The sequence below is a fragment of the Pseudophryne corroboree genome, chromosome 5 (assembly GCF_028390025.1).
Source record: "Pseudophryne corroboree isolate aPseCor3 chromosome 5, aPseCor3.hap2, whole genome shotgun sequence".
Lineage (NCBI taxonomy): Eukaryota > Metazoa > Chordata > Amphibia > Anura > Myobatrachidae > Pseudophryne > Pseudophryne corroboree.
Genome location: NC_086448.1, coordinates 217,244,972 through 217,259,945, shown reverse-complemented (window position 1 = coordinate 217,259,945; position 14,974 = coordinate 217,244,972). Strand labels below are relative to the sequence as shown.

Here is a 14,974-nt window from a genome sequence, read left to right as displayed (position 1 = left end):
GCCGAAAATGCGTCTTATTCACATTACTTTGCGAATACACTGTAGTGTAGCGTTCTGTATGCAGATACAGCTGCGGTCACACACGAAATCTAGGTATGCCACATATCGTTTGAATCGTCAAAAGCTGCTTGTGTGTCCTGGTCACAACATTTTTTGAATAAGACACAGTTTAATGGAAAAAGACGCACAAAAAGACACTCGGCACTACTAAGTCATGGCATGGTGTAACAAGAAGGGCTGGGAGGCTAGAACAAGCGGACACATCTGTAGGTAAGGATCTGATAAAGAGCAGTAACTGTGCCAGAGTTATTAATGGAAAATGTAGTAAATAACCAACAGGTAAACCTATTTCAGGCTGATCTATGCATGCTTGTCTGATGACTAATTTTTATGGATCTCCTTACGTCTTAAAACTAAAAGAAATCCTATTCCAAATAAGTAAAGCAACAAACCTGATTGTTGTGTGATATAAAATAGATTGGGACTGATGCACACAAGTCTGTTTTGTGGCCAGACCTTGTGTTTTGTAGCACTGTGTAACCTAACTCATGCATCTACAATCTGTCCAGAGTTGTACGCGTCTCAGTTCAGCATAACTGGGGTGGTAACGGGAATCTGCACACCCAGCCAGTACTCAGGGTGTATAAAAGGAATTGTTATCCAGTTTTCTCTATGCAGAGATCAGTATGTTTTCAGATGGGCCTCTTGTAGGGATAGAACTGCTGCAAGTATGCACTCACAGTAGCTAGGGTAGTGCCAGCTATAATATCTGTTTTATCAGATATGTGGTGTGATATATGAAACCCAGAGCACATTCAGGCTTTAGTTTGAGACCTCTATTACATGTCATACTTCCACAGGTGCGACTAAGTCACAGCTGAACAGTTCATCAGACTGGGGTAAGTGAGGTACAGAGGTGTGTGACATTGCTTGGCTTTCTCAAGATCCATAATCCTCACGCCATCAATGGGTGGTGGATGATAGTTCACTTGGATGATAGTTAACTTGGGTGATTTCTTTATATGTAACAAATTATTCCAATATACAGGCTGAGAAATGTAGAGCTTAGAACTATTAATCTTACTAGTCACTTTAGAACACAGTTTTTTTGTAGAGGATAATATTTTCTGGTGTTTCTTATTGTATTGAAATGTAACGTCATCAACCAATGTCGTCGTCCCCGTCCCCCCCCCCCCTTCCCCCTCCTCCCCTCAAATCCTACTCCTTATCCTAATTATTGTTAATACTCAGCAGGTGCTAGCAGGTCACAGCTGGAAGCATTGGACAGTTCAGCAGACTGGGGTAGGTGAGGTGTGAAGGAAACCATATTTGCACAAAATATTTAAGTAGCGCTTTCTAGGGAATGTTTTCCACACCTCACAGATGCACTCCTGTTGTTGTGGATGGTCTGCTTCTGTTTCTTACTTACAGGTATTAGAGGAGATGAGCAACATTTCGGAATGTGGTGTGTGCGATATAGAGAACATTTAGGTTATTTCTATGTAATGAAGTATAGAGTGGAGTTTGGGAATTTACAGTGGTTGATTCTAGCTATGTATCTGTAAATGACATGTTCTTGCCTTACACTGACCACTCAGATAGAACTGAATGGCAGGGCTTGTTGCCACCAACATAATGATATACATCATTTGTCCAGTAATATATTACCAATAAGTGCAGTCAGGTGAGTCAGATAGAAAGACCTGGAGACTGTAAAGGTGTAATGTAGAATTGTAGAACTTGTTTGTTGAATTTAAAGGGAGACTAGATGGGGAAGTCTGTAAGTGCCTGCACTACTGTGTAGGAAGGCGATGTCCTTATAAAAAGTCACTGTAAGCTAACAGTTCGTCCTCCATGAGGGAGACTGGGGTACCCTCTTGATAACTGTACTCCTGTGTAGGAAGGAGATGCTGATTAGGTTACATAGTAAAATAAAGGTCTGTTTTGTGTCATTCAGTAAATGGGAGACATATTTTTACTAATAAGAAGCTTCTACTTTATGGTGTATTTTGTCTATGAAATACTGCAGAGAAATATGCAGTGCTCAGTGACTGTGCAGCAATCAATTGCATCCAGGTCATTATTATTGGTCCATTGTTCTAGGATGTTTCAAATTGTTAGTTATACTCCTTTTCCACTTCAGTCCCGGGAAATTGTCAGGTCTATAACCTGGAAAGTTTCCAGGTCCTTAGCCCAACGTAGGTAAAGAGCAGGGTCTGGGACTAGGGCACATTCTCCATGTTAAAACAATTAAGATGCATATCTATATATAGAAATGTGAAAGCCCTTTCTCACTCACTCACATTGACTCATCACTATTTCTCTTCCCGATATGTTTGGAAGATGAAATCTAACATAGGTTTTCTGCAGGTGGGAAATAGGAAAACGATCTAATAAGAATTTTAATAAACCTCCCCTAAGGGGATGAACAGGGGTTGACATGACATCATTACCAATGCGTTTCTTGCGTTGCGTGAATGATAACGCCCAAACAGACAGTTGGATCAAAATTTGTATTGTACCTCCAGTGTGTAGAATTTAATAAACTAGAAAAATGGTCCAGTCACTTTTTACCATATCTGCTATGGGTGCTTCTCGGGTAACGCCAAGAACCATGGATAAATATTTAGTTACCATAAGACATCTCATATTTACATCTCTATAGATTTACCACATTTTTAACACTCATTTATATTTATAACCGTGAAAATCAGAAACGCCCATGTGAAGAACGGGTAGAACAGCTAGTATAAACTAAAAGTACTAATTAGGTTCAGCTAAGTAGGAACATCCATTCCATTCCCCTATCAAATGGCAAGCTGATTTTGACCACATCCGCTCTAATAGTAATAATATCTGTGGGAGGGATAGATGCACATGGCCTCATCATTCGTTCATACATTGCACCAGGAGCCCCGCACCCGCAAGTGATCCACCACCTGATTGTTGTGGGCTGCATTTGCATGAACACGCCCTATCTGGAGTTTGCCAGTGCTTGCATGCCCCCCTGCATGCCCCCTCCATCCATTGCTCTGCCCCTGTAATCCTATGCACAACATGCATCTTATCTATATAGGCAAGAATAAAATATTTTGTGCGCATGTACAGTATTCAGTTCAGCCCCCAAAAAGACATTTACATCCGACTGTATATCATCACTAGAATAAGAGATATTTATTTTACTGTGGTGATCTCCACCCTTTAGTGCATCCTAATTATTGTTAATGCTTCAACAGGTGCTTGTAGGTCACAGCTGGAGGCATTGGACCGCTCTGCAGAGTGGGGTAGGTGAGGTGTGAAAGATTCTCTGTTTGCACACAATGTTTTTGTGGCACTTTCTAGGGAATCGTAGTCTAATGTTTGCCGCATCTCACACATGCAATGGTGTTTTTGTGATGGCCTGCTACTCCTTACTTATTGGTGGTGGTGGAGATGAGCGATATCTCTGATGTGATGGGTGCACTATAGAGCACAATGTAGTAGAGTTGTAGAGTATGAAACATAATGTGGATGTTTGGAATTTACAGCTAGTAAACATCCTAATAGCCTTTAGAATGGGTCTAAATAGGGATGACCATCGATGATTCCTAATCATCGATGGTTTGATGTCAAATGTTTTTGCCACCGATGGGAGAGAACCAGATGGTTTCTCTCCATCAATGGCACAGCATAAATGAATATTTATTTATTTTTTGCAAGGTGTCGTGACACGGAGCATAGCTCCACCCCTGACACTGCTAAGCTCCGCCCCATTTTTGTTAGTTTGTTTTTTGTTTTTGGTACTCGGCCCAGCCACCACATTTCAGTGGTGGCCATCGAGTGGTGCTAACTATCGATGATTTGTGTACCATCGATTGTTATCACCTATGGTATCGATAGCAACCATCGATGGACAGCCCACAATGGCAATCCCTTGGTCTAAATCTATAGCTGAAATGTTGGCTTGTGTACAGTACACAGATCACTCCCATTATGGGTGTGCCATTGAGCTTTACCAGCATAATAAGTACAGGCCATAAAGGTGTAATATAGTGTTGTGGAACGTGCTTGCTGAAATTAAGGTGATGTTCTCCATGAGAGATACCGGATAGAGTACTCTCTAGGTTCCTGTATTACTGTGTAGGAAGGAGATGTTTATAAGGCCACATTGTAAGATACAGGTCTATAAATTAGAGACAATGTTTGTGTTACCAGTGTTTTACCATAAGAAACTGCTCAGTGGCGGTGCAGCAAGTAGTTACATCCAGTAGCTACTGATCTATTGTTACAGGACATTTCCAGGTGTCACTAATACACTGGTGTTTGGTGGAGGCTATTAAACCTTTTAGCCAGATATTGACAACTACAATTGGAATAGTACTTTACATGCCATCTAACCACATTTTACTAATACTTTGTCAGGTGCTAATAAGACACTGACGGAACAAAAGAACAGCTCAACAGAGTTGGGTAGGTGTTACACTGGGAAACGCGTCGCTGGTTGCCTTTTCTATAACATGTCACCCTGTGGATCATGTCATGTTTATAGAGACTTACCAGCCTTACACATGTATGTGATGGGAGGAGCAGTACTTTATGTTTACATGTTACTATATTTTTGTAATGTTTTGGCACCAAAAGGGATTTGCTTTAGTTTTTTCTTCTCCCTTTTTGTGCATTATGTGTAGAAGAGTCCAGTGGTCAATGGCAGATGTGTGTCCTGTCTAGTGGTGTAACACTCTTATTCCTTTTTAGTGGAAGAAGACACTGAAGAGAGTTCCAGATCAGGGCGTGAGTCTGTGTCTACCGCCAGTGACCAGCCTTCCCACTCGCTTGAGAGACAAGTTAATGGTTCCAGCCAAGATAAGGGCAAAAAGGACAAGAGTGGAAAGGAGAAGAAAAAGGACAGAGAAAAGGATAAAAGCAAGGCCAAGAAAGGAGGGGTGCTGAAAGGTCTGGGAGACATGTTCCGGTAAGTCACATCCAGGAAACAGATAACTGTTAACAAAATGCTGATTGCTGTAATGCTTTGGAGTAAAATTGTTAATGCCAGTTTCCTGACACGCTGCATGCTGACTTGTGATATTTTACCTATGTAGCTGCAACATTTTCTAACAGCACTCTACTGAAGATTTCATGCAGGGTATTTGGTGGTAATCGCATTCTAAAATGTTCTAGAACTATTAAGTATTGCATGTTGCCTGAAGTGATAACTGGCAAAACTATGTCCTCTGTAGACACGTCACTTCTCTTTGAATCAGATTTATGCCTCGTACCTTAATGGAAGGAGTTATTATATTAATATACAAGTAAAGGGACACAACATAAGCCTGGTCACCTCAGTCCACCTGCTGCTCCATCCAGGGCAGTGGAGAGACTAGCTTGGCCCAGGTACTTTTCAGGAGGTGTGACATTTTCACAGGAGGCGTGCCCATGCACAGAGCCGTCTTAACAGCAGTTTAGGCCCCTGGGCACAGCAATGCACAGGGGCCCCTACCCACCCATCAGCGGTAGGGGTGGGGGGTGCTATCAGCAGCAGCTTTGATGTCCCGCGGGGGGTAGGGGGGTTCTATCTTTCGCTCAGCATTTAGGACCTGGAGAAATAATTTCTGCTAATTACTCCTTTTCTGCACAAATGGGGCGGGAAGGAGAACACTAAACTGTAGAAGGGGACATTGTGCTGAATGAAGGGGCCCTAGTACATGACTTCCAGGGTGGTAGGGGGTGTTTAATACACAGGGGAGGGGAGGACAGTGGAGTGGGCTTAATATTCATTTTCCAGGGGTCAGGGCAGCTTGCTTTACTGCAGATATCTCCAGTTCCTGGAAATAGATTTCTTAGCTTTAATGGGATAAAACAAAAACTAGAGAGTCCCACCTTTCAGCAGGTACTGGGGACTTGGGGATCAGAGGTCAGTAGCCAGAGCAATCCACCAACAAAAATATAAAACTGCATATTAGGCGTGTGGAGCTGTAGCAGGGACCAGCTGCTTGAAGGCTGATATCTCTGGTTCTGGGCATAGTAGAGACAAGCAGCCAGTGTCCACTGAAAGGGGAGAGTCCCAGCTTTCTGAGAATATCCTCAGAAAAACTCTAAGGGAATCACTGCTGTAACACGTTTGCCTAAATTCAGTTATTTCATATGATATCATAACTACTGCTGTTTAACCCATAGCTTTCAATTAGTAGCAACAAATGAATGCATTATCTGTTACATACTCCCTTTCATGAGATAAAATGGAGGTCTGTTTGCATTTGTTCTTTCCCAGTCTTAACTAAAGGGTTTTGAAGAGTGCATTCAGGAAATGGCTGCACAATGTTAGAGCCAGTCCTAAGGACCAGATTTATCAAGCCTTGGAGAGTGATAAATAGCACAGTGATAAAGTACCAACCAATTAGCTCATAAATATCATTTTTCAAACACAGCCAGTAACATGGCAGTTAGGAGCTAATTGGCTGGTACTTTATCACTCTGCAATTTAACCATACTTGCCTACCTGACCCTCTCCATGAGGGAGAAAATTCTCTGTTCCTGGACTTTCCTGGTACTGTATGATTGCCATCACCTGTGGTGAAACACCTTTCTTATCAATTAACTAGCTCACCACAGGTGATGGCAATCATACATTACCAGGAAAGTCCAGGAACAGAGCATTTTCTCCCTCATGGAGAGGGTCAGGTAGGCAAGTATGAATTTAACACACTGCAAGGCTTCATAAATGGGGGCCTTAGTATTTTGCATATTCCTAATGTAGCGCACTTTATCCTTAGCTCCTCCAGTAGCCAGGCTTAATTACATTTTGTGACCTCACCATGTGACAGCAGAATGACCATGTCTAGCCGCTGCTGATTCTGCTGACAAAGCTTGTTTGCTGTCCCCTTTGGCACTGGTAGTGTTAAACAACATCCACCCACACTGCTGAGGGAGGAAAACACTGGTGTACATACATCACAGGAAATTTCTTAGACAAAAGCCTTGTTAATTCACCCCCTTGTGAATAACAATGCATTATTTAAGTTTAACGAAGACACACAATGCAGTCTTGAAGAACGCTGATTAACCGTTTCTCTTCCTGTATGTTGTTAGAAATACAATAATCGTGTAGGAAAGTCATTCATTCTGCTGAGGGACAGTAGATAAAGTGAAGACTGCATGGCTAATACTTCATTCTGAAGTGTAACTAAACACAGTAACACCAGTTTCACCATTTACACCATGGGTTCAATCAATTAAGGTGCATATTGGCTAAATGATTGTCAGGTGTCGTGTAGTGAGAGCCAAGTATCAGCCCATGCAAAATCTGAAAGTATATCAAACCATTTTAAAAGCTCCCTAAAGTAAGAATAGATGGCTATTAGCTAATACAACACATCGGTAATTCCTGGATACAGTACCAATAAAATATGTGCTGCATGTCACTATCTGTTTATCCTAAATAATGGAAGAATGGCTTTTCCAAAGCTCTATAGGGGTACAATAGCTTTATTTTCTTACTGTAACACAGGGCTTCCCAAACTGTTTTAAATCAGAGTGCCCTAGGTAATCAGAATTTTTCTCACTGCACCCTTCAAATTCAGAAATAAATATTAAGTTAAGCAAATAATGTTTATATGTCATCCTTAGGTTCAGTTATGTGGTGATGGACAGGATTTGCTTCTGTTTGTCCACATATTTTATGATTGGCAGCCGCTGGTTTTGCTTAGTACAGTAGATTGACCATAAATAATGTGAATTGGTCCTGGATCACCAACCTGTGGCACCCCTGCAAGTTCCCCGTGGCACCCAGTTTGGGAATCACTGCTGTAACACGTTTGCCTAAATTCAGTTATTTCATATGATATCATAACTACTGCTGTTTAACCCATAGCTTTCAATTAGTAGCAACAACTGAATGCATTATCTGTTACATATTCCCTTCCATGCAGAATATGTTAGGGTTGAGTTTGTTGCTGCATTTCACATTTGTTTTGTGTTCTGCTGAAGGGTTCGTTAGCATATCCTCGCTTACGGAATGCAGCTGAATAATGCAAATTACATGCCAATCAGCTAGCAGATTCCTCACTAATGTTCACAAATTCTAATTTATACTGCTCTTGACATTCACATACCAATATCTGCAGCTATGTACATTGATAAGGTAAAAACTATTTCACAGGGGTTTGTTTGTTTGTTTGTTTGTTTGTTTTTTGGTGGGGGGGGATAAAATTAGAGATGAGCGGGTTCGGTTTCTCTGAATCCGAACCCGCCAGAACTTCATGTTTTTTTTCACGGGTCCGAGCGACTCGGATCTTCCCGCCTTGCTCGGTTAACCCGAGCGCGCCCGAACGTCATCATGACGCTGTCGGATTCTCGCGAGGCTCGGATTCTATCGCGAGACTCGGATTCTATATAAGGAGCCGCGCGTCGCCGCCATTTTTCACACGTGCATTGAGATTGATAGGGAGAGGACGTGGCTGGCGTCCTCTCCGTTTAGAATAGATTAGAGAGACACTTGATTTACTAATTTTGGGGAGCATTAGGAGTACTCCGTACAGTGCAGAGTTTTGCTGATAGTGACCACCAGTTTTATTTATAATCCGTTCTCTGCCTGAAAAAAGCGATACACAGCACACAGTGACTCAGTCACATACCATATCTGTGTGCACTGCTCAGGCTCAGGCCAGTGTGCTGCATCATCTATTATCATAATATCTATATATAATATTATATATATCTGTCTGACTGCTCAGCTCACACAGCTTATAATTGTGGGGGAGACTGGGGAGCACTACTGCAGTGCCAGTTATAGGTTATAGCAGGAGCCAGGAGTACATAATATATTATATAGTGAGTGACCACCAGACACACAGTGCAGTTTATTTAATATATCCGTTCTCTGCCTGAAAAAAGCGATACACACAGTGACTCAGTCAGTCACATACCATATCTGTGTGCACTGCTCAGGCTCAGGCCAGTGTGCTGCATCATCTATATATATTATATATCTGTCTGACTGCTCAGCTCACACAGCTTATAATTGTGGGGGAGACTGGGGAGCACTACTGCAGTGCCAGTTATAGGTTATAGCAGGAGCCAGGAGTACATAATATTATTTCTCTATCGTCCTAAGTGGATGCTGGGGTTCCTGAAAGGACCATGGGGAATAGCGGCTCCGCAGGAGACAGGGCACAAAAAGTAAAGCTTTTACAGGTCAGGTGGTGTGCACTGGCTCCTCCCCCTATGACCCTCCTCCAGACTCCAGTTAGATTTTTGTGCCCGGCCGAGAAGGGTGCAATTCTAGGTGGCTCTCATAAAGAGCTGCTTAGAGAAGTTTAGCTTAGGTTTTTTATTTTACAGTGATTCCTGCTGGCAACAGGATCACTGCAACGAGGGACAGAGGGGAGAAGAAGTGAACTCACCTGCGTGCAGGATGGATTGGCTTCTTGGCTACTGGACATGAAGCTCCAGAGGGACGATCACAGGTACAGCCTGGATGGTCACCGGAGCCTCGCCGCCGGCCCCCTCGCAGATGCTGAAGCAAGAAGAGGTCCAGAATCGGCGGCTGAAGACTCCTGCAGTCTTCTAAAGGTAGCGCACAGCACTGCAGCTGTGCGCCATTTTCCTCTCAGCACACTTCACACGGCAGTCACTGAGGGTGCAGGGCGCTGGGGGGGGGCGCCCTGGGAGGCAAATGTAAACCTATATAAGGCTAAAAATACCTCACATATAGCCCCCAGAGGCTATATGGAGATATTTAACCCCTGCCTAAATACAATAAATAGCGGGAGACGAGCCCGCCGAAAAAGGGGCGGGGCCTATCTCCTCAGCACACAGCGCCATTTTCTCTCACAGAAAGGCTGGAGAGAAGGCTCCCAGGCTCTCCCCTGCACTGCACTACAGAAACAGGGTTTAAACAGAGAGGGGGGGCACTAAATTGGCGATATAAATATATTAAAGATGCTATAAGGGAGAAACACTTATATAAGGTTGTCCCTATGTAATTATAGCGTTTTTTTGGTGTGTGCTGGCAAACTCTCCCTCTGTCTCTCCAAAGGGCTAGTGGGGTCCTGTCCTCTGTCAGAGCATTCCCGGTGTGTGTGCTGTGTGTCGGTACGTGTGTGTCGACATGTATGAGGACGATGTTGGAGGAGGCGGAGCAATTGCCTATGATGGTGATGTCACTCTCTAGGGAGTCGACACCGGTATGGATGGCTTATTTAGGGAATTACGTGAGAATGTCAACACGCTGCAAGGTCGGTTGACGACATGAGACGGCCGACAAACAATTAGTACCGGTCCAGGCGTCTCAGAAACACCGTCAGGGGTTTTTAATAACGCCCATTTACCTCAGTCGGTCGACACAGACACAGACACCGACACTGAATCCAGTGTCGACGGTGAATAAACAAACGTATTCCTTATTAGGGCCACACGTTAAGGGCAATGAAGGAGGTGTTACATATTTCTGATACTACAAGTACCACAAAAAAGGGTATTATGTGGGAGTGAAAAAACTACCTGTAGTTTTTCCTGAATCAGATAAAATAAAATAAAGTGTGTGATGATGCGTGGGTTTACCCCGATAGCAAATATTGGCGTTATACCCTTTCCCGCCAGAAGTTAGGGCGCGTTGGGAATGAATAAGGCGCTCACACGCTTATCAAGTGGCGTTACCGTCTCCAGATACGGCCGCCCTCAAGGAGCCAGCTGATAGGCAGCTGGAAAAATATCCTAAAAAGTATATACACACATAAGGTGGTTATACTGCGACCAGCGATCGCCATCAGCCTGGAGATGCAGTGCTGGGTTGGCTTGGTCGGTTTCCCTGACTGAAAATATTTGATTGATATAGAGCATTTAATAGGATGCATTATATATTTATGTATGCGAGATGCACAGAGGGATATGTGCACTCTGGCATCAAAATAAGTGCGTGATCCATATCTCCCAGACGGTGTCATGGACACGACAGTGGTCAGGTGATACATATCCCATACGACACATGGAAGTATGGCCGTATAAAGGGAAAGAGTTATTTGGGGTCGGTCCAACGGACCTGGGGGTCTCGGCAACAGCTGGAAATCCAACCTTTTTACCCCAAGTTACATCTCAGCAGAAACAGACACCGTCTTTTCAGCCTCAATCCTTCCGTTCCCATGAGGGCAAGCGGGCAAAAGGCCAGTCATATCTGCCCAGACATAGAGGAAAGGGAAGTAGACTGCAGCAGACAGCTCCTTCCCAGGAAAGGAAGCCTTCCACCGCGTCTGCCAAGTCCCCAGCATGACGCTGGGGCCGTGTAAGCGGACTCAGGTTAGGTGGGGGTGTAGTCTCAAGAGTCTCAACGCGCAGTGGGATCACTCGCAAGTTGACCCCTGGATCGTACTAGTATTATCCCAGGGGTACAGATTGGAGAGTCGAGACATCTTTTCCTCGCAGGTTCCTGAAGTCTGCGTTACCAACGGCTCCCTCCAACAGGGAGGCAGTATTGGGAAAAATTCACAAGCTGTATTTCCAGCAGGTGATAATCAAAGTACCCCTCCTACAACAAGGAAAAGGGTATTAGTCTTCCACACTATATGGTGGTACTGAAGCCAGACGGCTTGGTGAGACATAGTCTAAATCTGAAATCTTTGAACACTTACATAAAGGTTCAAATCAAGATGGAGTCACTCAGAGCAGTGATAGCGAACCGGAAAGAAGGGGACTATATGGTGTCCCTGGACATCAAGGATTACCTCCATGTCCAAATTTGCCCTTCTCAACAAGGGTACATCGGGTTCGTGATACAGAACTGTCAATATCAGTTTCAAAAGTTGCCGTTGAATTATCCACGGCACCCCGGGCCTTTACCAAGGTAATGGCCGAAAAGATGACTCTCTTCAAAGAAAAGGGCATCTTAATTATCCCTTACTTGGACGATATCCTGAAAGGGGCAAGTTCCAGAGAACAGTTGGAGGTCGGAAAAGAACTATCTAAAGTAGTTCTACGATAGCACGAGTGGATTCTAAATATTCCAAAAATCGCAGCTGTTTTTCCGATGATACGTCTGCTGTTCCCAGGAATGATTCTGGGCATAGTCCAGAAAAAGGTATTTCTCCTGGAGGGGAAAGCCAGGGAGTTATCCGACCTAGTCAGAAACCTCCTAAAACCAGGCCAAGTATCAGTGCATTAATGCACAGGAGGCCTGGGAAAAATGGTGGCTTCTTACGAAGCGATTCCATTCGGCAGATCTCACGCAAAACATTTTCAGGGAGATTTGCTGGACGAATGGTCCGGATCGCATCTTCAGATGCATCAGCGGATAACCCTGTCTCCAAGGACAAGGGTATCTCTTCTGTGGTGGTTGCAGGAGGCTCATCTACTGGAGGGCCGCAGATTCGGCATACAGGATTGGATCCTGGTGACCACGGACGCCAGCCTGAGAGGCTGGGGAGCAGTCACACAGGGAAGAAACTTCCAGGGAGTGTGGACGAGCCTGGAAAAGTCTCTTCACATAAACATTCTGGAACTAAGAGCAATCTACAATGCTCTAAACCAGGCGGAACCTCTGCTTCAAGGAAGACCGGTGTTGATCCAGTCGGACAACATCACGGCAGTCGCCCATGTAAACAGACAGGGCGGCACAAGAAGCAGGAGTGCAATGGCAGAAGCTGCCAGGATCCTTCGCTGGGCGGAGAATCACGTGATAGCATTGTCAGCAGTATTCATCCCGGGCGTGGACAACTGGGAAGCAGACTTCCTCAGCAGACACGATCTTCACCCGGGAGAGTGGGGACTTCATTCAGAAGTTTTCCTCATGATTATAAACCGTTGGGAAAAACCAATGGTGGACATGATGGCGTCTCGCCTCAACAAAAAACTGGACAGGTATTGCGCCAGGTCAAGAGATCCGCAGGCAATAGCTGTGGATGCGCTGGTAACACCTTGGGTGTACCAGTCGGTATATGTGTTTCCTCCTCTGCCTCTCATACCAAAGGTATTGAGGAGTATACGGCAAAGAGGAGTAAGAACGATACTAGTGGCTCCGGATTGGCCAAGAAGGACTTGGTACTCGGAACTTCAAGAGATGGTCACGGACGATCCGTGGCCTCTACCTCTGAGAAGGGACCTGCCTCAGCAGGGTCCTTGTCTTTTTCAAGACTTACCGCGGCTGCGTTTGACGGCATGGCGGTGGAACGCCAGATTCTAAAAGCAAAAGGCATTCCTGAAGAAGTCATTCCTACCTTGATTAAGGCAAGGAAAGAAGTCACCGCAAAGCATTATCACCGCATTTGGCGGAAATATGTGGCATGGTGCGAGGGTCGGAATGCTCCGACGGAGGAATTTCAACTGGGTCGTTTCCTACATTTCCTGCAATCAGGATTGTCTATGGGTCTCAAATTGGGATCTATTAAGGTTCAAATTTCGGCCCTGTCTATATTCTTCCAAAAAGAATTGGCCTCAGTTCCTGAGGTCCAGAATTTTGTCTAAGGAGTACTGCATATACAGCCTCCTGTGGTGCCTCCGGTGGCACCGTGGGATCTAAATGTAGTTTTAGATTTCCTCAAATCCCATTGGTTTGAACCACTTAAGAAGGTGGATTTGAAATATCTCACATGGAAAGTGACTATGTTACTGGCCCTGGCTTCGGCCAGGAGAGTATCAGAATTGGCGGCTTTATCTTATAAAAGTCCTTATTTAATTTTCCATTCAGATAGGGCAGAGCTGCGGACGCGTCCGCATTTTCTCCCGAAGGTGGTGTCAGCGTTTCACCTGAACCAGCCTATTGTAGTGCCTGCGGCTACAAACGACTTGGAAGACTCCAAGTTGTTGGACGTTGTCAGAGCTTTAAAGATATACATTTCAAGGACGGCTGGAGTCAGAAAATCTGACTCGCTGTTTATACTGTATGCACCCAACAAGTTGGGTGCACCTGCTTCTAAGCAGTCGATTGCTCGTTGGATTTGTAACACGATTCAACTTGCACATTCTGTGGCAGGCCTGCCACAGCCTAATTCTGTTAAGGCCCATTCCACAAGGAAGGTGGGCTCATCCTGGGCGGCTGCCCGAGGGGTCTCGGCATTACAACTCTGCCGAGCAGCTACGTGGTCAGGGGAGAACACGTTTGTAAAATTTTACAAATTTGATACCCTGGCAAAAGAGGACCTGGAGTTCTCTCATTCGGTGCTGCAGAGTCATCCGCACTCTCCCGCCCGTTTGGGAGCTTTGGTATAATCCCCATGGTCCTTTCAGGAACCCCAGCATCCACTTAGGACGATAGAGAAAATAAGAATTTACTTACCGATAATTCTATTTCTCGGAGTCCGTAGTGGATGCTGGGCGCCCATCCCAAGTGCGGATTATCTGCAAGACTTGTACATAGTTATTGTTAACTATTTCGGGTTATTTTGTTTAGGGAGCCATCTTTCAGAGGCTCCTCTGTTATCATACTGTTAACTGGGTTTAGATCACAAGTTGTACGGTGTGATTGGTGTGGCTGGTATGAGTCTTACCCGGGATTCAAAATCCTCCCTTATTGTGTACGCTCGTCCGGGCACGGTACCTAACTGGAGTCTGGAGGAGGGTCATAGGGGGAGGAGCCAGTGCACACCACCTGACCTGTAAAAGCTTTACTTTTTGTGCCCTGTCTCCTGCGGAGCCGCTATTCCCCATGGTCCTTTCAGGAACCCCAGCATCCACTACGGACTCCGAGAAATAGAATTATCGGTAAGTAAATTCTTATTATTAAAATTAAACAGTGCACACTTTTGCTGCAGGAGTGCCACTGCCAGTGTGACTAGTGACCAGTGACCTGACCACCAGTATATATAATATTAGTAGTATACTATCTCTTTATCAACCAGTCTATATTAGCAGCAGACACAGTACAGTGCGGTAGTTCACGGCTGTGGCTACCTCTGTGTCGGCACTCGGCAGCCCGTCCATAATTGTATATACCACCTAACCGTGGTTTTTTTTTCTTTCTTTATACATACATACTAGTTACGAGTATACTATCTCTTTATCAACCAGTCTA

General features: G+C 44.6%; 1 protein-coding gene across 17 annotated transcripts in view; it reads left to right on the top strand.

Moving 5' to 3' along the window:
* Positions 1 to 14,974, top strand: part of PARD3 (par-3 family cell polarity regulator) — a 919,963-nt gene that overhangs the window by 638,412 nt on the left and 266,577 nt on the right. For 7 of the 17 annotated variants that reach the window (XM_063922114.1, XM_063922110.1, XM_063922113.1 and 4 more), the window contains 5 exons: positions 861 to 899; positions 1,252 to 1,302; positions 3,237 to 3,284; positions 4,402 to 4,449; positions 4,735 to 4,951. In XM_063922114.1, the coding sequence (XP_063778184.1) occupies positions 861 to 899; positions 1,252 to 1,302; positions 3,237 to 3,284; positions 4,402 to 4,449; positions 4,735 to 4,951 (403 nt within the window). The remainder of the gene's footprint in view (positions 1 to 860; positions 900 to 1,251; positions 1,303 to 3,236; positions 3,285 to 4,401; positions 4,450 to 4,734; positions 4,952 to 14,974) is intronic. The other 10 variants (XM_063922121.1, XM_063922120.1, XM_063922117.1 and 7 more) reach the window with 6 other exon arrangements.